General features: G+C 42.1%; 1 protein-coding gene across 8 annotated transcripts in view; it reads left to right on the top strand.

Moving 5' to 3' along the window:
- The first annotated feature begins 3,891 nt into the window (after nucleotides 1-3,891).
- map4k3a (mitogen-activated protein kinase kinase kinase kinase 3a) overlaps nucleotides 3,892-27,226 on the top strand; it is a 275,670-nt gene continuing 252,335 nt past the window's right edge. For 2 of the 8 annotated variants that reach the window (XM_073051530.1, XM_073051535.1), the window contains exon 1: nucleotides 3,895-4,400. In XM_073051530.1, coding sequence (XP_072907631.1) covers nucleotides 4,299-4,400 — 102 coding nt within the window. In that variant the 5' untranslated portion in view covers nucleotides 3,895-4,298. Of the gene's footprint in view, nucleotides 4,401-27,226 lie in introns of all 8 variants that reach the window. The other 6 variants (XM_073051531.1, XM_073051532.1, XM_073051533.1 and 3 more) reach the window with 6 other exon arrangements.

The raw sequence follows: 27,226 nt of genomic DNA on the forward strand, positions 1-27,226 counted from the left end.
GCTTACTTTTCCAATCAACTTGGGCCAGTTCCTCTCTCATACCACAGTAATTTCCTTTGTTCCACTGAAATATCGATACACCTGATACCAGCTTCTCCTTTCAAATTTGAAACTGAACTCAATCATATTATGATCACTGCTTCCAAGGGGTTCCATTACCTCTAGCTCCCTAATCACCTCAGGTTCATTACACAGCACCCAATCCAAAGCAGACGATGTACTTTTAATAGACAGAGTACAACATTTGTTCACCAGGCTGATTCTTGAGAAAGTGAGTTTGTCAAAAGAGTAGAGTTTGAGCAGATTGGCTCTGTACTCGGCTGTTGGGAAGACTGGCAAGTGATCTGTACAAAATTCTCACAGGAACTGATAGTGTTGGTGCAGGGTGATGATTTCCCTGGTTGGTATATATATAGAACAAAGTGTCACTGTCTCAGAATCAGGGGTTGTCCATTAAGAAGCCAGAAGAAATGGAATTTCTACACCCAAAGGAGATACATTCCTGAATTCAAATCTCATTTGTTATGTGTGCATCGAAACAACGCAGTGCAATGTGTCAGTTGTGTTTATAACCAGCGTGCCTGAGGATGTGCTGGGGGCAGCCCACACGTGTCACCACACTTTTTGGTGCCAACGTGACATGCCCACAGTATTCCGCAGAACGACGCAGAGCTGCAGATGCTCCGCCACTGAATATATTCAAGCCCAACACTTACAGATTTTAATGTGAAGCCAATCAAGTGTCATCAGGTTAGTGTAGATGATTTTGCTAAAAAATTCAGCTATTGAATGCATAAGGAGCCAAACAGCCTACTTTGATTAAATTCTTAAATCCCTCTTCAACAACATTATTTTTCCTGGGAAATACCAAGACAAATTAATTACTTAAAATGTATGCTCTCTCAAAGCAAATTAATTATCGAAATATGTACAGTACATGTCACTGTATAGTAACATGAGATTCATTTTCTCACAATAAAACAATAGAATCAATAACAAACTACATACAAAGACAAACAATCTGCAAAAAATGACAAATTATGCAAATACAAAGAGAAAAATTATAATAATACATAAATAAATAAGTAATAAACAATGTGTGAACATGAGTTATAGACTCCTCGGAAGTGAGTCCCTGGGTTGTGGAATCAGTTCAGCGCTGTGGTGAGTGAAGTTACCCACACTGGTTCAGGAGCCTGATGGATTAAGGGTAATAACTGTTCCTGGACCTGCTGGTGTGGGACCTAATGCTCCCGGACCTTCTTCCTGATGGCAGAAGCAAGAAGAGAGCATGGGCTGGATGGTGGGGGTCCTTGATGATGGATATCTCTTGTAGGTGAGCTGAATGTCGGGGTGGGCTTTATCTGTGATGGACTGTGCTTTATCCATGACTTATTGCTTAACACTTTCGTTCTTACACTTAAAATTGGATGTGTGGAATGGATGAACAAAGGATGAGAGATGACCGTGCATGATCATGTGGATGGAAACGAATAGCTGGACGGGATTAAAGAAACCATCAGTTTGTATATGTAGCATTTTCTGAGAACAGTCACAGCTACCCAAATTCAACCCGTCAGCCATCTGCCCAAATCTGCCTGTGTCTACTCTGTGTCTGTCACTCACTCTGCCTATTCTCCCTCCTCTTTCACTCACTCTGCTTCAGCTCCCTCCTCTCTCTCTCACTCTGCCTATTCTCCCCTCTCTCTTTGCTTATTCTCCCTCTTCTCACTAATCCTATTCTCCCTCCTCTCTCACTCACTCTGCCTCAGCTCCCTCCTCTCTCACTCACTTTGCTGATTCTCCCTCCTCCTTTCGGTTGCCCTGACCATGTTCTGTTGTTTTCCGCTTGCCCGGCGTGACACGACCCATTCCCAGTCTCAATACAGAGGTTCGGCAGATGCTGTAAATCTTGAGCAACAGGCTCGATTTCAGACGGTCTCAGCCTGAGCACAGACCCCTCAGCATCAGCGGCTCCACAGTGGAGAGAGTGGAAATCATCAAGTTCCTTGGCGTGCAGATCTCGGACAATCTCACCTGGTCCAGGAACACCACTGGGATTGTGAAATGAGCCCAGCAGAGATTGCACTTTCTGAGGAAGCTTAAACAAGCATCACTCCCCGCTAACACCTTAACTACATTCTGCAGAGGCGTGGTTGAGAGTGTGCTGACCTTTTGCATCACAACCTGGTACTCCAGCTGCAGTGCTGCCAACAAAAAAGCCTTGCAGAGGGTGGTTGGGGGAGCAGAGAAGGTTATTGGGGTCTCCCTACCTTCTGTCCAAGACCTCTTTCAGAGTCGATGCCTCCAGAAGACACGGTACATCATTAAAGACCCCTCACACCCTCTCCATGAACTGTTTGTTCTTCTGCCATCAGGCAAACGTTACAGGAGCATCAAAACTAAAACCACAAGGCTACTAAACAGCTTCCTCCCACAGGCAGTCAGACTGCTAAATAGCTGCTCTACCTGACTCTGCTTTGGACACTTTTAACTTGCATTGGACACTTATAACTTGATTTTAACTGACATGTGGCTGTTGTGTTTTACTATTTATTATTATGTTTATTATTTAGTGTTGCGTTTGTTATGTTATGATTGAACTGCTCCTGGGAAATGCTGTCTCATTCTGCTCTGCAGAGCTGATGTACGGTTAGAATGACAATAAAGTTTTTGAATCTTGAAATCTTGAATCTTGAAAATTCTGGAGGTACACAGCCAAGTTAAGCAGCATCTACGGAGGGAAGTAAACAGTCGACAGTCCCAATGAAGGAAGGGTCTCAGCCCGAAATGTCAACTGTTTACTTCTCCCCATAGATGCTGTCTAACTTGTTGTATTCCTTCAGTCCGAATGGACATAGTAACTGACCTGAATCTGACATGTAGTCAGGGCATGGAGAGGGTCAATCACGTGGTGATAAAATATCTTTTCCCTGATTTTCTGTTATTTGTACGCCTTGAGAATACTTAAAATATATTATCTGAAAGCAACAAACAATCTGCTGGATGAACATAGCGGATCGAGCAGCGTCTGTGGGGGAGGGGGAAAGAATGTCGACGTTTCGGGTTGAAACCCTGCGTCAGGATTGGCGCAAAATTCCAGCCTCTGCTGTCTCTTGTGCCTCTATATTATTCGAAATTTTTTTTAAAAATCCCCATTTTCTCTGAACCACTCATTTTAGACAATACATAAAATGTGCACGAATGTTTGTCCGTGCATTAATATGGGCAAAGAGAAGGCTCACTGAAGGGTGTTATTCACACAGAACCAGCGCAGGTAAAGTGGGCACAATGTTCTGAACTGTTCTCAGACTTCCAGCCGGGTACAGAAACCCGAGAAGAGTTTATTGGTCACACACGACGGGAATGCTTATTCTCAGATTCCTCAGAATTCATATGCACTTTCTTAAGGTATGCACGTCTGTGTCGTCTATTAACATAGGCACTTAATTTGGACAATATAGAACAAATGTTTGCATAAGGAAAGAATAGGAAAGGAAACGTACTCATTAATGGGACATTTTTGCAAAGAAGCAGTGCAGATAGAGTAGGAGGACTAGCCTCCCGTATTGAACTACGCTGCGTGTCTGTATATATGAAAAAAAAGAATTCATATATGATACACCATCAATAACTCTTGAAGACCGTAGGCGAACGATAGGCTTTTATTAGCTGCAAGAGACCACCACACAACATCTCGGAGACTGAGGGAGGAGCAGTGTCTCCAATCGCCTTTATCCAGGGGTCTGTGGGTGGAGCCACAGGAGCAGTCAGCAGAGGGGCGTGTCCAGACAGGTATATGTAGTTCAGCACAATATACATGCTATAAATCCGTGTAGGACATGTAGGAGTTCGCCCGGGACGCAGTGCAACTTGGCACACTCGGGCTGTACTGTACCAAGCCCAGACGCCGCCCTGCCCCCGGCGGGCGCGCATGCGCAGTGGCCATGTTCGCTGGTAGTGGTGGAGCGTGATTTGTGAGGCGGAGAGTCTGTAACCGGGTTCGGTCGCTCGGTCGCTGGGTCTGTGGGTACTGTCGCCGCCGTTCGCCCGGCCCGGTGGGGTAGGGCAGGGCAGGGCAGGGCAGCCAGGCCCGATCAGAGCCGCCAGCGGGTGGTGCTCCTCTCCGTCGTTACGCGGGCTCCATGTGAGGCAGGCTGGAATGAGCGAGAGGCGCTTCCAGCGGCCGCAGGAAGGCGTCGCCGAAGCCCCGCGCTTGTTCTAGTTGTTTCGGGCCCCCGGGCCTCGGGGGGCGCGAACGGGAGGCAAGAGGAGGAGGCGGCGGCCGCAGCTCCAGGATGACTTCCCATGGCAGCTTCGACCTGTCCCGGAGGAACCCGCAGGAGGACTTCGAGCTGATCCAGAGGATCGGCAGCGGCACCTATGGCGATGTTTACAAGGTCAGTGAGCGCTAGGGACTCGAGCCCCAGGCTGCAGTAGGCCCGGGGAAGGGTGATTCGGGGCTGGCCTTCGTGCCCCCCGAGTGGTGTGGGCCGGACCACAAGCTGGCAAATCGGCACTTCCCCGCCCCTCCTGTACAGGAGCTTGTCTTGTTTATCTCTCTCTCGGTGGGAGAGGCACCGGATTAGTGGCCAAACACCGTGTGCAGTAGCCGCGGCTGCGCCGATTGCTGGTATAAAGTACGCAGCAGAAGCTGGCGCATCTCCACAGTAGCCCAAGGAAATCCCTGATCCCCCTCGCTTCCCCACACAGCATTCACAATATACTGGGCAAGCGATTCAGATACTAACAACCCAGGTCTTATGGGGGTGTGGGGGTGTGTGGGTGTGGGGGCATTTGAAGGTTAATCCAGCGTTGTTTCCAGTCTGGGAACAAAAGGTTGAAGTTATTGTCTACTTGTATACTGGTTTCCCTTCAGGAAAATAAGCTTGCAGTCCATATTTGGACCTGTCCTCTGCCCTCCCATTCCTGAAGCAGTACTGAATCTTCAGTCTGGCTACTGTGTCAAGGTTACTCGGAGTAGGCAGTGATGACACTGCTCCTGAGATTTTATATGGGTGTATATAACATTGTGGTGGATATTTTGTGCTGTGGAAGAATACTTGATTGGATTTGTGTTGCTGCACTAACCTTTGTAAGAAAAAGAAGTTGAATAGTTGTTTACCATATGTTCCTCAACCTTTTAAAACTTGATAGCTAGGTCAGGTATTTTGAATTAGTAACCTTATGCCAACTGCTTGCATCTTGCAAAACAGTTGTTAGGAGTTTGAACCAGTCAGGGATTCATTTTAGTGGGTTGCTCAAGGGCAATATTTCTTATTAATTTACCCTAGGGATTTCATGGAATCTTAAACCTCTAGTTAAGTAGCTTGAAATGCTTTGGCCAGTAGGCAGTTTCTTGTTTGCCATATTTTGTATTACTTAGCTTATTTGAAAGCAGTGAGATTGTAGTTTACGAGACTGTCATATTTATGCAATGATTTCAGAATGGACTCGCCAGGCATGATCCAGATGCTCTTGGTAATGTTCTGCAGCCTGTTCGTGTGGGCCCAGTTTCATTGGGTTTGTCATCCTTTGGCTATGCTGCATTCAATCTCGCACTTTTGTTCCTCGCAACCAGTTTTGTTTTTATTTCCCACAGCAAATGGAGTTATAGAACACTACAGCACAGAAAAAGGCCTTTCGACCCATCTAGTTCATGCCAAACTATTATTCTGCCTAATCTCATTGATCTGTAACTGTACCATAGCCCTCCATATTCCTCCCATTTGTGTACTTATCAACTAAATGTTGAAATTGAATCCCGGTCCACCACTTCCACTGGCGCACTCTCACCACCCTCTGAGTGAAGAAGATCTCCCTCATGTTCCCCTTAAGCATTATACCTTTCAATCTTAACCCATGACCAAGGTCTCACCCAACCTCGATGGAAAAAAGCCTGCTTGCATTTACCCTATCTATACCCTTCATAATTTTGTATACCTTTTATCAAATCTCCCCTCATTCTCCTACTTCCCAGGGAATGAAGTCATACCTTATTCATCCTTTCCTTGTACTTTTTCAATCTTATTGATAGGTACAAAATGTGCACAAAATTTTCTAATTTTAAACTCCTGTTGCTATTACAGCAAATTCAGGACGATTAATGGAGATAAAATATTAATTAAAATGGGATCTGAGAAGATCTTCCAAATTTTCTTAATATCTATGCTTCGTTGTCTATCTACTTAAAAACTTGACCCAATACAAGTTTGAACACCTCCCACACTTGCAGTTTGCCAGCCTGTTGCGAAGTATTGCCCAGTCTTCATTAGCAAGGCCTTGTACATTGTAATGCTTGGGTTGAGTATGGTACTGTGGAACAATGCACACTGTTGAAGCAGTTGAGAAAAACGCAGGGCAAGCCTTCAGCTTAACTGAAAAAGTCAAAAGTCTTGGATGACTGAATGACTTAAAAAAAAATGTAAACAATTAAAATACCAATTTTTATCAGATTAAAGTATAAGCATTTTAATATTATTAGGTAAACTCAGTTATGTGAATTTACATTTTTAATTATTCTCGATTGTGAAAGGTGTGCCTCATCCAACCTGATGCAAAGAGCAGATTTCTTCCTGTGAACACTTAAACCTTAGGTTTGTGCTGTGTTGCCAGCATCTGGAATCCAGTGGTTTAGTATGTGAAAAGACAGTGAATCTTGGGTTTTAGTATTTATGCAGGATCTCTGAACTTTGTGGCACTTTTGCAGGGAAATGTTGACATTTCCTGGTCAGGTCTATCCTTTGGAGAAAAGAAATTATGGTTTGTCTGGTTTGGGCTTTTTTTTTAATTGCTGATTTTTTTTTAATGACTATGGTATCCATCAAGATATTTCTATGTCCATTATGAAGGGATCTTGCTTTACTGGCACATGCCATATTGGATTTGAATCCATGAAAGGCATTTGAAAAATTCTTCCCTCTCTTCTCGCTACTACCATCGGGTGGGAGATGCAAGAGTTTTGGGTCCCATGCCACTGGGTTCAGGAACAGTTGTTGCTCTACAACCAGCAGCCATCAGATTCCTGGATTGGCATGGATGGCTTCACTCACCAGAGCGCTGAATTGACTACTCAGCTTGTAGACTCACTTTCAGAGACCTTTGTTATGTATGGTTTCTCCATGAATGCCATTGTACTTTATTTACCTGTGGCTGCTTGCAAGAAAATGAATCCCAAGGTTGCATATGGTATACATAGTTTGATAATAAATTTATTTTAAACTTTGTAAAGTCACTTAATAGGTATAACCAAATGAAAATGATAGACATGTTGCGCATGATGTTAAAAGCAGAACAGATTTTGGATTATACTTCTGGATATTGTTTAGACTATTACATTTTAAAGATGCTTCTTGTTAGTTGTCACCTGGTATTTCAGTTTATATCATTCTGATATTGGGAATTAAATGGGTTTGTGTCTGATTTACCTTTTACAAATTGCTGCACTTAATTGCGTTTTAGACACAACTATTGAATGGAAATTTAAAAACTTACAACCTTTCTTGGATATTCACAACATCACTTTTATTGCCATCTGCAAACTTGCTATTATTATCTCCTAAATTCACATCCAAAATTTTTCATATAAATAAAGTGATAAGGGTCCCTCCACTAATCATTATAGTACACGCTGACCATAGACATCTAATCAGAAAAGCACCCTTTTACCACTACCCCCTGCCTCAATTCAATTGTGCACAATCTTTGTGCTTAATTCAACTTTTGGATCCAAGTAGCCTTTGGATTCCATGTGCCTTGACCTTCTGGATCAGCCAAGCATTCAGGATTTGTGAAATGCTTTATTATGGTCATTTTAAGAAATTTTTAGATTGGCACATGGATGATAGAAAAATGGAGGGTTATGTAGGAGTGAAAAATCTAGGAGATTGTAGATGCATAATCTTAATTTTGTTCGTCAGGATATTACTAGGATCAGTAACAGACTGGGCAGTTGATTGGGGGAAAGTGGCACTGATTCTTGAATGTATTTATATATCGAGATACATCACAGAACAGGCCCTTTTGGCCTTTTTGAGCTGTGCTGCCCAGCAACCCCTGATTTAACTGTAGCCTAATCACAGGACAATTTACAGTGACCAATTAACCTACTAACTGGTATGTCTTTGGACAGTGGTAGGAAACCAGTGCATCCGAAGGGAACTCATGCGGTCACGGGAGAATATACAAACACTGTATAGTCAGTGGTGGGGAATGAACCTGAATCTCCTGTAATGTAAAGCATTGTGCTAACCACAACCTTACCGTGCAGCTTGGAATGTGGGAGATGGTGGAATTCTGAAATCAAGGGAAATGCTGGTAGTATTTAAACAAGTCAGGCAGCAATCCATGAAAACAAAAATGGAATTAACATTTTGCATCCCAATGAGAATGTGAAAAGGGTAAGGGGTACGTGTAGAGGGGGTGGGCGAGGGGTAAGTGTAGCAAAATATGTAGACAGGACGAGAGAGGTACGTCATTGGGGAAGTAGGGAGAGGTAGCTAAAATAAGGTGCCAGGCCAGACGTGGAGACCACAAGGAAAAGGGAATCTGCGATCTCAAGACAATGTGCTTGGCAGAGTATTTTGAGGATACCCATTTCAAGTGTTTTGAAGTATGTCAGTATTAATTCTAGGTATTACGCTTTAACCTTTGCTAATTCTGAGTATCTTGCATGCTTAGCTATGCAATAGCCAATTGATGAATTCGAGTCGGTAACCATATTTGCAAATGTAGTACCCTGCTTTTGGGTATAAGTATGACCTTTGTAAGCCGACAAATTGGGAGTTGGCGACCGTACGCCTGAAGTGTGTGGGGCTGCGAACTCCTCTCTGAATAAAAGCTGCTTCAGAAGTAATTTCGTGTCTCTGGTGTTTTTCCTCAACTGAGCAGGTAACAGTTATAGGTTGACACCAAAACCCTCCATCAGAACTGGAAAGTAAGAAACACCAGAGTTTTAAGTGAATAAAGAGTGAGCTGAGTTTAATGAAAGAAAAACAGAAGCAATGTGTTTATTAAAAACACTGTCAGCTTCAAAATGTTGGTGTGACAAGGTATATTACGCACAGTCTGATTGGAGAGTAGGGGAAATGGAAACTTATACAATCTGTACGAATAAAAGTAGAATAATTTCTGTAGAAGAATTCAGTGAGTAGAGGATAATCATTTTAAAATTGTATGTGTGGATATAATGGTTCCTGACAGATGGTTACTTGATTAAAAAATTACTTGGCCAATTTATTAATTGTAATAAATTGTAATTGTAAAAAGTAATAAAATTACTTGGCCAATTCTCTTTATTTAGGTTAGATGCAGTTGTAGCGGCAACTCGAATAAATCGATGTTGCTGCTGGTGCCTTAACACGGAGTTATTTTTTATAATGCACTCTCTGATCAACCCAATAATAATGTTCCAAAAAGTTAAAGAAATGTATTTGATCCTTTCTTAAGCAGCTAGCAAAACAATTTGGAAGTGATGCAATTAAGGGAAGCTAACAAAAGTAATTACATTGTTGGTCCACAGCTCTAAAACTGACCAGAATAAAGTATGAGTGCGTAACTTTTTCCCTTCTCTTTTACCGCACCCCCATCCACGTGACTAGTTACCACAATAAGCATAGTAAATGTGCAACACAGAACCACTTCATTTTCCTGTGTTTCAGATTTCCAGCATTCTCCATCATATCTAATTAAACTTGATGGTAGGTGAAATCACAGATAAGTGAGTGTTTATCGATGTTAATTACCTGGACCTCCACAAATCTACTGGGGAAAAAAAATCCAACTCTGTTCATATAACAGTGTGTGGAAATGGAGGCTGTGTTTTGGCTTGAAGGAGAATTGGCAGAGGCTAGGAGACAATATAGTCATGGTGAATCATAGATACTGCTCCTTTGGCATGTCATATCCTGCATTGATTTACTTCAGAAATGTAGTTATTTGCTGTTTATGATAGGAATGATAGGAGACAGCAATCAAGATGCTGCTGAAGATACCTTTTCTATGCCAGTATGAAAAGTTTCAAGTGAGAGGTAGAGGGATTTTGTAGAATCAGAAACCCTGCTGTTGCCGGCCCCACCGCCCCCCCCCCCCCCCCCCCCACTAACACACCCACTCACACCCTGCACTGGTCACTTTTCATCTTTTATTGCTGCAGTTTCACATATTTAAACAACTATTTGTTTTATTATAATAGTGCCAGTAACATTATACTGTTTTACATAAACATGCACCTCACACTTGTCAACCTGTCAATCTTCAGGCTACACCACTCAGGGACTTGTGCTACTATTATTTTATGACTGTATGGGTTGGATTGTAATTATATTTGCTGTGTGTAACTCTGTGTACTGTGTTTTGCATGTTTGCCCCTGAAGAATGATGTTTCATTTAGCTGTATTGATGTGCGTGTCTGAATGACAATAAACTTGAAATTGAACTTGAATGCAGTCTTCAGATGGAATCTAACCCAATCTCTGTAAGACAAATGACCTCTAGCCCTTTGTAGGAATAGCTAGTAGACGAGAACAAACAATAATTTATTGGCAAGTTTAATGCCAGTTTGAAAACATTTCAGAGAAGTGGATGTCTATTGTCTCGCAGAGATTTGGTTTGGTTTCATCTGAAGAACTGCAATCATTTCTCACCAGTATCTCATGGAAGATGTGTAGGTTATGGAGAGGAAACAAGGATTAAAAAAAATAAGCTTATCCCCTTCCCCCACCTCCTTATTCTGGCTTCTACTCCTTCCTCTCCAGTCCTGATAAAAGGTTTCAGCCTGAGGTGTCGATTGTTAATTCCTTTCCGTAGATACTGCCTGACATATTGAATTTTTCCAGTATTTTATGTGTGATCTTAAAATCAAAACTGAGGTGGCTCAATGATAATGTCAAAAGTATTTTTCAGTGCTTTATGTACTAAAGTTTAATTTATGGGACTGCTCTCAAAAATGAGGAATTTAGAAAATTTCTAAATTGAGTGTATCTCAAGCAAGGGCATTTCACATTGTCATTTCACTGCAGGTATGTGAAATTAAAGTATCATCCATAAGTTGGCAGAATGAATGTTTTTGTTAAGTACTTGCATTCCCCTGCCAATAACTTAGACTGCCAGCATCTGTAGATTTGCAGAATATTAGTTTCATATGATAATGAAGAGGGAGAGGGGTGGAGGTGGTGGGGGGGGGTGGCGGTTTTGATCTTCCACTGTGTTGTCATTTGGCAGCCAAATATGTATGAATCCAGCGGGGGTCATTGGACAATTAGGAATCCAATTCTTGGTTTATGTGCTAGTAATTTGACTAGGTTGATTCAAATTCGTTGAGATCAGAATCCAGGTTGGCAGAGATGTATGCTACTATGATTTTTACCTCTAAGTCAGTGCTTAAGAATGGATAAGTGGTTGTGGAGTGAAGCATAATGTACGTTTGATGTAACTCTTGGGTGAGTGGGAAGGTGAATGGGCATGTAAAATGTTTCATCGTCCTTGCACGATGAAATGAAATGGAAAATAAGTTATATTTTGTTCGAAAACAATAAACTCTGAGTACTTTTAGTTATTTACTTTTATCAAAGGAAGCTATTTTTAAAGGTAGTGATGTCAGCCCATTAGACTATTCTGTAACAAGAGGCAATCAGAACTGAGACAGTCTCACCCTTATGACTTCCATGCATAAAAAAGCTCCATTTGAAAACTTAAAACATTTTTGACCCTGTTAATAGTCCAAACCTGTCCCAGGGTACGTATATGGATGTGTTTACATCTGAAAACCGAGCTAATTGAACAGGTTGCTTTGCTTCATTTTAGATTAGATTAGGTTAGATTCAACTTTATTGTCATTGTGCCGAGTACCGATAAAAAGCCAATGAAATGCAATTAGCATCTAACCAGAAATGCAAAGAATAGTGTTATTTACAAAATAAAAATTAAGTGCTACAGCACACAATATTGAGACAGTACAATATGGGTGCAATACTGCTTAGCGCTGTGATGTGAGGTTCAGCAGGGTCACGGCCTCAGGGAAGAAGCTCTTTTTGTGCCTGCTGGTATGGGAACGGAGGCTCCTGTTGTGCCTTCCGGATGTGAGGAGAGTAAAAAGTCCATGGTTAGGGTTAGATGCATCCTTGATAATGCTTTTCGCCCTTCCCAGGCAGCATTTATGGTAGATGTACTCAATAGTGGGCAATTGGGTGCCAGTAATCTGCTGGGCAGTTTTCACCACATGCTGGAGTGCTTTGCGGTCCGATACGGGACAATTGCCATACCACACTGAGATGCAGTTGGTGAGTATGCTGTCAATGGTACAGTGGTAAAAGTCCTTCGGTATCCTGGGATGGAGGTGAGTTTTCTTGATGGTCTTCAGAAAATAAAGGTGCTGTTGCACCTTTTTGATCAGGATGGAGGAGTTCAGGGACCAGGTGAGATCCTTGGAAATATGGACATCAAGGTCTTCTGGGTGTTGAGGGCCAGGTTGTTGTAGGCACATCACACGGCCAGGTGCTGGACCTCGTCCCTGTAGGCTGTCTCGTCATCCCCTCTGATCAGGCCAACCACCGTGGTGTTGTCTGCAAACTTGATTATAGAGTTAGAACCATGTATAGGAACGCAGTCATAGGTGAAAAGGGAGTACAGAAGAGGGTTCAGCACACAGCCCTGAGGCATGCTGGTGTTCAGGGTGAGAGTGGAGGAGGAGAGGTTGTCTAATTTAACAGATTGGGGTCTGTTAGTCAGAAAGTCCAAGGCCCAATTGCAGAGGGATGAGCTGATACCAAGCTGGCGAAGTTTGGCGATCAGCTTGGAGGGGATCACAGTATTGAAAGCCAAACTAAAGTCAATGAACAGCATTCTGACGTAAGAGTTGGGGCTGTCCAGGTGGGTTAGGGCAGAATTGCATTTGAATTATTATGTACCAATTAAATATATATTTGTTGAAAATTGTTTCTTTCCTGAAATTTCATTTTTATGTATTTTGTTCTTTGGATTTGGCGCTGTTAGGTTCTTTCATTGATAGTCCTTGAGTTCCCTGAAGTGGTGATGTCTTCCAGATACCCACAGGTAATTTGACTAGGAATTTTCCAGATCCAGGTCCGATAAAGGAATAGTGATATACAGCGATTCTGAAGTGGTGTGCAGCGGTCCTGGGAGCTCTGGCATTGCTATTCTTGGCTTTTTCAGTTGGAAAGTGGTGATGATTATGTGATATCACGCAGATATTGTTATTTTTTATTTATTGAGATACCGTGTGGAACAGGCCCCAGCAACCCCCGATTTAACCATAACCTAATCATGGTACGTTTACAATGACCAATTAATCTGCTATGTCTTTGGACTTTGGGAGGAAACCGGAGCACTTGGAAGGAAACCCACTCAATCACGGGGCAAACAGACAAGCTCCTTACAGGCAGTGGTGGGAATTGAAGCCTAGATGCCTTGTACTGTAAAGAATTGTGCTAACCACTGCACTATTGTGTTGAAATAATACTTTGCATTCTGGGGATCATGAACTGTAATCACAGCAGAATGCTGGAGGAAGGTTGGAATATTTAGTGCGGTAGCAGGGATAACACTCAAGCAAATTAGACTGTCCTGACTGTAACGTTCTCGCTCGGGTGTGAAGTAACGCCGAGGTAAACGTCGAGATAAACCAGAATCAATGCAAACGAGACCGCAGTAAGATTAACCATTTACTGTTCACTCTTCACATTAACGCATGGTGAAAACTGTTGAAAAACAATACAAGATTGGTACAGTGTTTGTTCCCTTCTAAATATCACATTTACATTGTGAATACTTGCAAAGGTAAAACTACAATAACTACATTACATTAAAGTGCAGCATACAGTCAGAATCTAGCTGCTCCATTGGCTGCTTTAGATACACTTCAATACAAACTATCCCGACTCTTTAACTGACGAAAAGGTAAACCTTACCGACCGTCGTTACTTTTAACAGAATCGGCGTTAACATTTTAACTCAAAATACCGATTATCTAATGACTTACAGCGTTGCTTTCACTGTGTCTTTGGTGCATAGAGAGACCCTAGTCAGCGTTATGGTCGCACATGTGAGTGACCCCCACCCTTGCGTGAATCTCAAACCGGTAATTCCCCACAAGACGCGGCGAACCCGGATGTGACGTCATCGCAGCCGCGATGTATTACAGACAAATCAATTCATTTAAACAATCCTAACTTTAACTGAAAAATGCTAACAAATTACTATGCGAAAATATTATAAACTAAATAACTGCCATAAAGGCAGCACACTGACTTACTGTATGTCAAGTTCCTTGAATATTTTTTGGCAGTGATTTGTGTATTAGAATGTCCTGTTTTTCCTGTGCTGTTTTAATTGAGAAGTTGAGATGTTCTGGGACTTTTCTGGGGGGAGCTTGGGGATGATATGACTTCTATCTTGGTACAGTCATTGGTTTACATTCATGTAGCCAGATATTACCCACTACTTGTTATTAATCAGAATCAGACTTTAATCGCCAAGTACCTATACACATACAAGGAATTTACTTCTGGCAGATGTTGTCTCTCTGCTCATAACAATAATGATAAATATAAATGAAAATATAGATTATACATACAGGTAATGCAATCCAAGTAATAGTTAGCCGACAGTTAACCGGCAGTTAACTGTTCAGCAAAGTGACCGCAGTAGGGAAAAAACTTCTCCAGTGCCTATTAGTCTTAGTCTGGAGGGATCTGAAGCGCCTACCAGACGGAAGCAGATCAAACAGTCCGTGCGCAGGATGAAAATCAGTCCTGCTGAAGGGTCTCAGTCTGAAACGTCAACTGTACCTTTTTTCATAGATGCTGCCTGGCCTGCTGAGTTCCTCAAGCATTTGTGCATTTCGAAAATGATCCATTTACCTTTGTAAGATAGCATTATTGGAAAAGGAGCTGAATTCTGAATTATCAGAAGCAGTGATGCTCTGTGATGTTATTCAGTATGTCTTTAAAACATTGCAATTAAAACTGCTTCTGGCAACTCGTTCCATATACCCACCACCCTATGTATGTAAGAACTTGCCAGCCAGATCTTCTGTACATTTTTCCTCTTTCATCTCAAGTTCATGTCTTTTCCTGGGGGTGGAATACAGTGACTACCCAACTTATCTATGCCTCTATTGATTTGATAACATGAAGATGATAGGTTATTTTCATTGACAAAAAAAGTAATTGAAGAAATCCCTGTATGAAAATTGATTATTAATGAAAGATTAGAATATATATTTTTGCAACAAACAAAATGCTGGAGGAGCTCAGCAGGCCAGGCAGCTTCTATGGAAAAGAGTAAACAGTTAATGTTTTGGGCCAAGACCCTTCATCAGGACTGTGGTATATATATTTTTTTCTCAGAATTGTGATTTGTGAGTTGCCTTCTGAAAGCATGGTGGGAACAGATTTGGTAGTGACCTAGAACATAGAACAGCACAGCACAAGAACAGATCCTTCAGCCCACAATGTCTGTACCAGGCCTGATTCCAAATTAAACTAATCCTTCTGTCTGCATGATTCATATCCCATCACTTCCTGCATATTCTTCTGCCTATCTGAAAGCCTCTTGAACACCCTTATGGTATCTGCTTCCACTACCACTGCTGGCAGTGTTCCAGGTATGTGTGCGTCTCTTTAAAAAAATAAACTATCTTTAAACTTTCCCTCTTAAAGCTATGTGCTCTGGAATTCCAGCATTTTTCCCCCAGTGAAGAGATCTGACCGTCTACCCTATCTATGCCTCTCATAAACTTGTATTAGGTTTCCACTCAGCCTCTGATAGTCCAGAGAAAAATATCCAGGTTTAAACAATCTCTCCTTGCAGTTAATACCCTCTAACCTAGGCACCATCCTGATAGATCCCTTCTGTACCCTTTACAAAGCCTTTACATCTTTCAATAGGACAACCAGAACTGCACACCATACTCCTTAAAAGCATCCTAACTACAGTTCTGTACACTGCATCATGACATCCTGACTCTTATATTATATACTCCACCACTCAATCAATGAGTGTTGCCACTTTCAGGGAGGTATGGATTTGGATCTCAAGATCCCTTTGTACATGAATGCTATTAAAGTCCTGCCATTAACTGTATATTTACCCCTTAATTTCAACCTCCCAGAGTGCAACAGCTTATCCTTGCTTGCATAAAAATTCATCGGCTACTTCTCCATCCATAACTGTAACTGAGCTCTCTCCCACTGTGTCCTTTAACAGCCTCCTTCACTGCCTGCAGCTCCAATTTTTACATTGTCTGTAAATTTACTAACCAACCCATCTATATTTTCATTGAAGTCATTCATTTACCGTAGATTTCGCACTACAGAGCGCACCTGATTAAAAGCCGCTGGCTCTAATTTTAGAAAGAAAATCAATTTTGTACTTGTACAAGCCGCACCGGATTTTAGGCCGCAGGTGTCCCACGTTGTAATATGAGATATTTACACAGAAAGATATTACATGTGAGGATTTTTTAACTTTTAATTAAATCCGTATGGTAACATAAACAAATACATATTGCAAATGCTTTTTTTCGAACTGTGCCTGTAACACGGCTACTTTTAAATATACATACGTATCGGTAACACACAAATTACGTTGCGTATACATTCCAATATCTCCTAACGACTGGTAAAAAAAATATATACTGCAGCCTACCAGGAAAAGTTATTGATCGCCTTTAACTTAAAAGCAGTGTTTCGCTCGGGTCTAATGCCCCCACCTTCCCGTTTATCGCAAACCGGTATTTCCCACAAGACGCGGCGAAACCGGATGTGATGTCATAGTATCCCGGGATGTAGTACTTCTAAATTTAACTAGAAAATACTAACAAATGAATTACTAAGCGAAAATATTATAAACTAAATAACTGCCATAAAGGCAGCACAATGCTTTTCTTCGAGTGTTTTCCATGTTGATGAGGGTGAGTACAAATGACTGATTTACAATAATTTAATTGTGAAAGTGCGCTTGATTTATCGTACAATTTCATTGGACCTCTGTGAACTACTCATCAATTTTATTGGTCTACTGTTACGAGGCAAAATGTTTTTGGCGGCATGAAAAAAAATCATGCATTAGCTGCACCGTAGTAAAGGCCGCAGTGTTCAAAGCTGTTCAAAATGTGGGAAAAAAGTAGCGGCTTATAATCCGACATCTACGGTATATATATTTCAAAACAATGAAAGTCCCAGCACAGATCCTTGCAGAATGCCATTGGTCATGGACCCCCAGTCAGCACTTCTACCGCTATCCTGTTTCCTATGGGCAAGCCCGTTCTGAATCCAGACTGTCAAGTCATCATGGATCCCATGCATCTTAAACTTCCTGATCAACCTACCATGCCTTATTGAAGTTCTTGTAGACAACATCTGCTGCTCGATCCCGAGCTGACCTTGATCACCCCTCCCCCCCACCAAGCAATTCAGTTTGTAAGTTCAAGGTACATTTATTATCAAAGCATGTATACAGTATACAACCTTGAGATTCATCTTCTTGCAGGCAGTTACAAAACAAAGAACACTATAGAACCATTTAAAGAAAACCCCACACAAGACCATCAAACGTGTGAAAAAAATTAATTGCACAAACAACAAAAAGTGAACAAATAACACACAGAATATTAAACATCAAACAGCAGAATTCCCAAAAGTGAGTCCACAGCCACCAAGCCCGGGGTCTTGCCCTATGGCTCAGAAGGGTGGGGAAAGGAAGAGGATGGCAGCAGTGATAGGGGTCTCTATAGTCAGGGGGTCAAACAGGCAATTCTGTGGATGCAGGAAAGAAACACGGATGGTATTTTGCCTCCCAGGTGCCAGGTCACATCCACAATATCCAGAAGTGGAAAGAACAACCAGAGGTCGTGGTACATATTGGTATCAACGACATAGGTAGGACAAGGATGGTGGTCCTGAAAACAGACTACGGGGAATTAGGAAGGAAGTTGAGAAGCAGGACCTCAAAGGTGGTAATCTCAGGATTACTGCCCGTGCCACGCAACAGTGAATATAGGAATAGACTGAGGTGGAGGATAAATGTATGGCTGAGGAATTGGAGCAGGGGGCAGGGATTCAGATTTCTGGATCTCTTTTGGGGCAGGCATGACCTGTACAAAAAGGGTGGGTTGCACTTGAATCGCAGGGGGACCAATATCCTGGCAGGGAGGTTTGCTAAGGCTATTGCGGAGAGTTTAAACTAGAATTACTGAGGGGTGGGAATCAAACTGAACTGAAGAGACGGAGGAAAGAGCGGTTGGCTCACAAATGGAGAAAGCTTGTAGGCAGTGTGAGAGGGAGGATAGGCAGGTGATAGAGAAGGGATGCGCTCAGACCGATGGTTTGAGATGTGTCTATTTTAATGCAAGGAGTATTGAGAACAAAGCGGATCAGTACTTGGAGCTATGATGTTGTTACCATCACAGAGACTTGGATGGCTCAGGAGCAGGAATGGCTACGTAGAGTGCCAGGCTTTAGATGTTTCAGAAAGGACAGGGAGGGAGGCAGAAGAGGTGAGGGCACGGCACTGCTGATCAGAGATAGTGTCACCGCTGCAGAAAAGGAGGAAGTCATGGAGAGATTGTCTATGGAGTCTCTGTGGGTGGAAGTTAGAAACAGGAAGGGGTCAATAACTGTACTGGGAGTTTTTTATAGACCACCCAATAGTAACAGGGACATCGAGGAGCAGATGAGAAGACAGATTCTGGAACAGTGTAATAATAACAGGGTTATCATGATGGGAGATTTTAATTTCCCCAATATTGATTGGCACCTCCCCAGAGCAGGGGATTTAGATGGGGTGGAGTTAAGTGTGTTCAGGAAGGTTTTCTGACACAGTATGTAGATAAGCCTACAAGAGAAGAGGCTGTACTTGATCTGGTATTGGGAAATGAACCTGGTCAGGTGTCAGGTCTCTCAGTGGGAGAGCATTTTGGAGAGAGTGATCATAATTCTATCTCCTTTGCCATAGCATTGCAGAGCGATAGGAACAGACAAATTAGGAAAGCATTTAATTGGAATAAGGGGAAATATGAAGCTGTCAGACAGGAACTTGGAAGCATAAATTGGGAACAGATGCTCTTAGGGAAATGTACGGCAGAAATGTGGCAAATGTTCAGGGCATATTTGTGTGGTGTTCTGCATAGGTACATTCCATTGAGACGGGGAAAGGATGGTAGGGTACAGGAACTGTGGTGTACAAAGGCTGTTGTAAATCTAGTCAAGAAGAAGAGCTTACAAAAGGTTAAAAAAAACTAGGTAATAAGTGAGATCTAGAAGATAAGGCTAGCAGGAAGGAGTTTAAGAATGAAATTAAGGGAGCCAGAAGGGGCCATGAGAAGGCCTTAGCGGATAGGATTAAGGAAAACGCCAAGGCATTCTACAAGTATGTGAAGAGCAAGAGGATAAGACACGAGAGAATGGGACCAATCAAGTGTGAAAGTCAAAGGTGTGTATGGAACTGGAGGAGATAGCAGAGATACTTGATGAAAACTTTGCTTCTGTATTCTCTACAGAAAAGGACCTTGGCGATTGCAGGGATGACTTACAACGGACTGAAAAGCTTGAGCATATAGACATTAAGAAAGAGAATGTGCTGGAGCTTTTGGAAAACATCAAATTGGATAAGTCACCGGGACTGGATGAGATATACCCCAGGCTACTGTGGGAGGCGAGGGAGGAGATTGCTGGCAATGATCTTTGCATTATCAATGGGGATGGGAGAGGTTCCAGAGGGTTGGAGGATTGCAGATGTTGTTCCTTTATTCAAGAAAGGCAGTAGAGCTAGCCCAGGAAATTATAGACCAATGAGTCTTACTTCACTGGTTGGTAAGTTGATGGAGAGACTGGATTTATGAACATTTGGAGAGGCATAATATGATTAGGAATAGTCAGCATGGCTTTGTCAAGGGCGGGTCATGCCTTACGAGCCTGATTGAATTTTTTGAGGATGTGACTAAACACGTTGATGAAGGTAGAGCAGTAGATGTAGTGTATATGGATTTCAACAAGGCATTTGTTAAGGTATCCCATACAAGGCTTATTGAGAAAGTAAGGAGGCATGGGGTCCAAGAAGGCATTGCTTTGTGGATCCAGAATTAGCTTGCTCACAGAAGGCAAAGAGTGGTTGTCGATGGGTCATATTCTGCATGGAGGTTGGTGACCAGTGGTGTGCCTCAGGGATCTGTTCTGGGACCCCTTCTCTTCATGATGTTTATAAATGACCTGGATGAGGAAGTGGAGGGTTGGGTTAGTAAATTTGTTGTTGACACAAAGGTTGGGTGGAGGGCTGTCAGAGGTTACAGTGGGACATGGATAGGATGCAAAACTGGGCTGAGAAGTGCCAGATGGAGTTCAACCCAGATAAGCGTGAGGTGGTTCATTTTGGTAGGTCAAATATGATGGTAGAATATAGTATTAATGGTGCGACTCTTGGCAGTGTCGAGGATCAGAGGGATCTTGGGGTCCAAGGCCATAGGACACTCAAAGCTGCTGCGCAGGTTGACTCTGTGGTTAAGAAGGCATACAGTATATTGGCCTTCATTAACTGTGAGATTCATTAACTGTGAGATTGAGTTAAGAAGCCAAGAGGTAATGTTACAGCTATATAGGACTCTGGTCAGACCCCACTTGGAGTACTGTGCTCAGTTCTGGTTGCCTCACTACAGGAAGGATGTGGAAACCATAGAAAGGGTGCAGAGGAGATTTACAAGTGTGTTGCCTGGATTGGGGAGCATGTCTTCACTCCTTGGAGTGACAGAGGATGAGAGGTGACCTGATAGAGGTATATAAAATGATGAGAGGCATTGATCATGTGGATAGTCAGAGGCTTTTTCCCAGGGCTGAAATGGCTAACACTAGAGGGCACAGTTTTAAGCTGCTGGGGAGTAGGTACAGAGGAGATGTCAGGGGTAGCTTTTTTTTTTACAGAGTGGTGAGTGTGTGGAATGGGGTGACGGTGGTGGAGGCATATGCGATAGGGTCTTTTAAGAGACTTCTGCATAGGTACATGGAGTTTAGAAAAATAGAGGGCTGTGGGTAACCCTGGGTAATTTCTAAAGTAAGTACATGTTCGGAACAGCATTGTGGGCTGAAAGACCTGTATTGTGCCGTAGGGTTTCTGTGTAAGTCACTCAGTTCAGTACTATATCTGAGGCTGCAAGCTGCAGCCCCAGATCTAGTTCTGCACCAAAACACCTCAATCAAATTGAGGAAATAGTGAAGCATGTTCATTGCCGTGGACATTAAATATCAAACCGTAGCCAAAAGTGAGTCAACATCCATGCGTCAGAGAGGCAATTGAACCTTGCAGTGTGGGACCTAAGTGTTCGTTTTCCGCTCCTGTCCTCGACAATTTTAGTCTTGCTTGAAGCTTCATTTGGCACAGAGTAATGGTGCTGTTGATGGGTTTGCGCTCCACCAATAGGAATCGACACAGTGATCCCCAGGGATGGCCATTGTGGCACTGCATGTTGAATCCCCCAGGAGGTCACAGAAATGCCAGATCATTCAGTCGACCAAGAGTACATTTTTAAAAGGAAAATTACAGGCTGCAATTGATCACAGTTCAGAAGTAGTAGTAGTATATCTAGAAGGTGAGTGTCCAGTATTTTTTTAACTGTCTGCAAGATGTCGCCATTAGTCACATGTGCCATATTGCTGCCAGTCCTGCCACCATCCTTTGAAGTGCTTTTGCCCTCTCCAGTGCTGTTGGAAGAAGCAGAGACATATTGGGTTAAGAAAATTCCAGGGCATTGGGGCAAGAGCATGAATGGCTCTACTGAAGGTCCTGATGGGTTGGGTGGCCTTCTGTGCTGCATGGTTGTTTAATCTCAGGAAGGAAGCAATGATAGAGTTATGCTGCTTTACAACCAAGTTTTTAGTTACCCTGCTGTACACCAGGTATTAGGACAATAATTTCAAGGTTTTTCTATAACCCTCCCTCAACATCAGTGATGAAGTGTTTTTAGTTATTGCTAGCTGCTGCTGTCTCCCTAGTATTCAGCTGTTGGCGATTCTTTCTGTCACATTATTAATTGTGAAGAATCTGAAAATGATGATTAGACATTATGGCCTCATCCATACCCATTGGAAATTTTTTTGCTGTTTGCAATCATTATCAAGATTTAATTTTTCAACCAAATTGTTTTTCTGATTTTTGTTTGCTAATTTTTTCATACTATTTCCAGATATACGCAATGCACTCTTTTGCATATTAAATATCAGTTATGTAAGCATAAAATCAATTTTAATTGTTCTTGCATTTCAAGACAATATGACTGAGGGTCTTTGCATCATTCCTGCCCCTTGTGAGATGGTTGGAAGACTTTAATCTGTAGTTTTTCTAATGTACTCTTGCAGTGACTTTTGGATGTCAGAACTTGTCTGTCTTCAGCATTTGGTTGCAAATCACATGAAAATTAAGTTTTAGAGCAGATGAAAGGGTAGCTTTCATCAAGCTGTTAATTTCCAGCTGCAGTTCTTGTTTGTCTTGGTGTGTGTCCATCAAAGTTCTGTGTCATATGGCTGTTTACATTGAATCTTATTCTTGGGAAAGAACACTGGCTTTCTTTCCAAAGCTTCTAAACATGTACATTCTAGAAGGGTATGGGTGTCAATCTTTAACCTGCACTCGATGTCTTTAGGGCAGAGTACAGTGGAGCCAAGACTCCAGTTGCGTATGAAAGCTCTGACAGGGCATTTCATACTTGCATGTTTAAAATTCCTGGTGGTGAGGCATTCTGCCAAATAACTCTGACACTCTGCTGGGGGAGTCACCATTTCCTTTTACTGCACAGTGTTGACATTTCTAACTGAGCACAAGTATTCTTCAGCAAACACACACTAGAAGCTGGAGTAACTCAGCAAGTCAGACAGCATCTGTGGAGGGAAATAGACAATTGAGGTTTTGGGCAGAGACCCTTGGAGAGGATTTGAAAGGAAGGAGGCAGAAGGTGGGGGGTGGGGGAATGAAGTAAGAATCTTGGAGGTGATAGGTAGAAGAGACAAAGCACTGAAGAAGGAGGAATCTTGATAGAAGAAGACAGTGGACCATGGAAAAGAGGAGGAGAGGGTACCAAAGGGAAGTGATGGGCAGGTGAGAAGAGAAGGGGTGAGGAGTTTTTCTTTTACAGTATTTTTATTCAGAAGGAAAAAAAACAAGATTTACAGAGTGCCACACATAGATACATCTCAACATAACTTGTGTACATTCATATAAAATTGATCAAAATGTTATAAAATTGATCAAAATGTTATAGCATATCACATAAAGGTAATCAAAAATTTAATCAAAAATCACTCTAATCAAAAATTTAAAGATAGGTCATACATCATAAAAGAGATTTTTTATATAAAAAAAGTCAACCCCCTACCAACTGCCAAAGAAAAAAGCTGATGGATGATAATGTATAATTAGAAAAAAAACATTTGCTTAAGAAGAGAAGATAAAAATATACATAAGTCTGTGCACTGTTAAACTTTATAAATTGGAAAAGTAATTTAAGAAAGGTCCCCAGATATCATAAAAAGATATTTTCGAATTTAAGACTGAGTAGTGGATCTTTTCTAAATTTAAATGAGACATAATATCACGTAGCCATTGGAGATGTGTAGGAGGGGTAGAAAGGGGTGAGGAGTTAACCAAAATGGGAATGGAAAAAAAGAGAAGGGGAACGAGGGAGAAATTTCTGAAAGTTTGAGAAATTGATGTTCCTGCCATCAGATAGGAGGCTACCCTAGATGTTGATGTTTATGTAAGATGTTCTTCCCCTTTGTTTGACCTCATCATGGCAATAGAGGAAACCATGGACTGATATTTTAGTATAGGAATGGGAAGTCAAATTTAACTCTGTGGCCACTAGGAGAACCTGTGGTGGACAGAGTGAAGGTTTTTGATGAAGTGATCACCCAGTCCACATTGGGTCGCACTGATATGAAGGAGGCCACACCTTTAACACCTGTTACAGAAGAGGATCCCGACAGTGAAGTGTGGCCTTGCCTGGAAGTTCTGTTTGATGCTCTGATGGCAGTGAAGGTGGAAGTGTAGAAACAGATTTAGCATTTGTCTCGCTTGTGGCATTAAGTACCAGGTGGGAGATTCAGTGTGGAAGGTTGAATGGACGGGGAAGTCGCGTAGATGGTGATCCCTACAGAAAGTAGAGGGGGTAGGGAGGAAGGTAAAATGAGCTTTAGTGGTAGGGTTGCACTGGAGCTGGTGGGAGTTGTGGCGAATGAAATGCTAAATATGGAGGCGTGAAGTTTCCATGAGTGATAGGTGGTATGGCACAGTCTGACAGAAAAAACATTTTGAGTCAGCATTGTTAGATATATGCTCTGCAGATCAGGACAAAAGAACTTCAATATATTGTCACACGGATGTTTGGATGCTTAGTTTTTATGTCTTGATGCAGAGTCCTGACTTGAAACGTGCACCCCTTGACTCTACAGCTGTTTCTTGACCTGAATACTTCCAGAATCATGTTCTTTGTTCAAAAATTCCAGCACGTGAGGAACCTTGCCCTTACAGAAAGCACCCTTGGTTTGCTGTAATGGTATTTTCTTATGAAGTAAACCCTAAAGCAATTTAAATATAAGATTCTATCTTTGCACCAACACACCCCACCCCCAATCCTTTTCTGGGTATCTATCCAGTATTATTCATTGTATTGGTTTGGTCTTTGATGCCCCTGTTCTTGCTAAGTTGCTTGTATCAATGGAAGAGCAGTAGTTTTGTTCAAATCTGAGGACTGGAGATTCATGTGTATACAGAAACACCAGTTTAGATTACTGGATGTTTCACCTGATTTAATGTTTGATATGAGCGATACAAAATAGCTGTGAACTTAGAGTACAAGTTTGGCACACTAGGGCCAGCCACTCCTCTAGTTATTTTTGTTTGGTTGTGATTAAAAGATTAGCTTTATTGTCACATTAACATTGACCCAGTGAAACGTGCAGTCAGTTGTGTTGTTTGTGTCAAATCAAATTAGCAAGGATTGTGCTGGGTAGCCCTTGGGTATTGCCATGCTTCTGGCAGCAGCAACATGCCCATAACTTAGTTAACTGTAGGTCTTTGAAATGTGGGAGGAAACTGGAGCACTCTGAGCAAACCCATACGGTCACAGGAAGATGTACAGATTCCTTACAGACAGTGGTGCCAATTGAACCGGATCTTATAGCTGGTTCTACAAAGCTTTGTGCTAACCTCTGTGCTACCATGCTGGCCCTGGAAAGCCTTTCTTCACCATCATATCTGGAAATATAAATTTTAACAAGGATGGTAATGATGTGAAGTGAGAAAATCTGTCATCTTCATGTGATTCAGAACTGTGACTACATGGTTGATTCCCAATAGCTCTTTAGAACGAGTGTAACAAGCCAAATGATTCAAAGATAATTCAGGATAGTCAGTGAAAATTACCTGCTTACACAAGCAAACAAATGTTACCACTTTTTAATCCAGTTGTGTCAATCTTACTTAATAAAGTAGGGGAAATGTGTGGGAAGGCTAAAATTGTTAGGTACCAGACTGACCAGGAAGCGACTGGCATGAATGGTAGAGGAGATTGGAAGGCTCTGGCTGTCACTTGTTGAGAGGGCTTGGATACATAAAGTGCAGAAACTAGACTTGGCTAAAAAAGTCCCAATAAATAGATCTGGGGATTCATGCAAGCAAATCACAGAAAGTTATAAGAGCATTGGGGTTAAATAGTGGGAGCTTTTAACTTCTGCAATCGTGTTGGTGCAAAGGGCTTGGATAGGGTGGACTTGTTAAGTGTGTCCAAGAATTGCCATTTCTGAGCATCTTGCAGAATCCTAATTGAGGTAGGGCAGTACTTGCCCTTCCCTTGGGAAAAGAAACTGGATGGGAGGTAGAAGTGTTGGTTGAGGGGCAATTTGAGGGCAGTGACCATAATTCTAAGCAGTTGGGGAAGGTATGAGTTTGGTTTTCAAGGTTTTGAATTGGATAAAGACTGACTTCAATAGCATAAGAGAACCTGGCAAAAGTAGATGGAGAGCAGTTGTTTGCAGATGGGCAACAACTGGCAAGTGGGATTCTTCTCAAAGATAATTAAAGCTAGCACATTCTAGTGAAGGTGAAAGGCAAAGATGGCAAGACTTGGATGTTAAAGAATATTGAAGGCTTGGTTGGAGATGAGAAACATTTGTATGGCAGGTTTAGGCAATAGGGATTGAAAACCTTGTGAGAAGTGTGTAGGAGGGAACTTAGAAATAAATTACAAAGGCAAAATGGGGCCATGAAATATTGATGCCAAGTAAGATTAAGGAAAATCCCTATATACTTTATTTAAAGGAAGATATTAGACGGGGAAAGAATGGCTCCCTTCAAGGAATCAGAATCAGGTTTCTCACTGGCACTCCAGTTCATGGACTCATGGACCATTCGGAAATCTGATGGCAGAGGGAAAGAAGCTAAAATAATGTTCCTAAAACATTGATCGTATGTCTTTAGACCCCTATACCTGCCTGGTGGTGGTAATGAGAAGAGGGCATGTCCTGAATGGTGCAGGCCCTTAATGATGGATGCTGCCTTTTTGAGGCATCACCTTTTGAAAATAATCCTCAGTGCTGGGAAGGCTAGTGTTTATGATGGAGCTGGCTGAGTTTACAACACTCTGGATGGTTTTCTGATCCTGTTTATTGGCCCTTCCATACTGGACAGTGATGCTCAGGAAGCTCTTCAGTTCGTTCTTTATACATTTTCCAGAGCACTGGTTCCCAAAATGGTCAATAGGTCAAGGTAGCCCCCTCCCTCTCCCCTCGGAGTTTCTAAGGGGGCAATAACAACAAAGGGTCTTTGGGCTGTACTCGGTTGCAAGGGGAGCAGCTGAGGGATTACAGGCTTAAAGAAATGAAACCATTTGACTTTTTTTCTCAGTGCCTCATAATTGGTAAAATGATCATATCTTGCTAACCCACTGTCTCTTAGATTTTTCTTGAAGCGCATTATAGTTGTTGAAAAGCAATGTGACTCTTCTGTATTTGGCATTGCGTGAGAAATCTGGCTGAAGAAATCATGTTATTTGTGGACCTGGCCCGTGCATTATTGCTGTTCACCACTGTAGTATAGTGTTAGCTAGTGTGATTTCTATGCTCTAATCATGCAGTGATGCGATTCCTCTGAATTAGGACATAGCGTACATTGGGGTAAAGTTCAGAGTCTGCCCTTTTGAATAGACTTGACTGCATTTCCCTAGCCCATG

The sequence above is a fragment of the Hemitrygon akajei genome, chromosome 7 (assembly GCF_048418815.1).
Source record: "Hemitrygon akajei chromosome 7, sHemAka1.3, whole genome shotgun sequence".
Taxonomy (NCBI): domain Eukaryota; kingdom Metazoa; phylum Chordata; class Chondrichthyes; order Myliobatiformes; family Dasyatidae; genus Hemitrygon; species Hemitrygon akajei.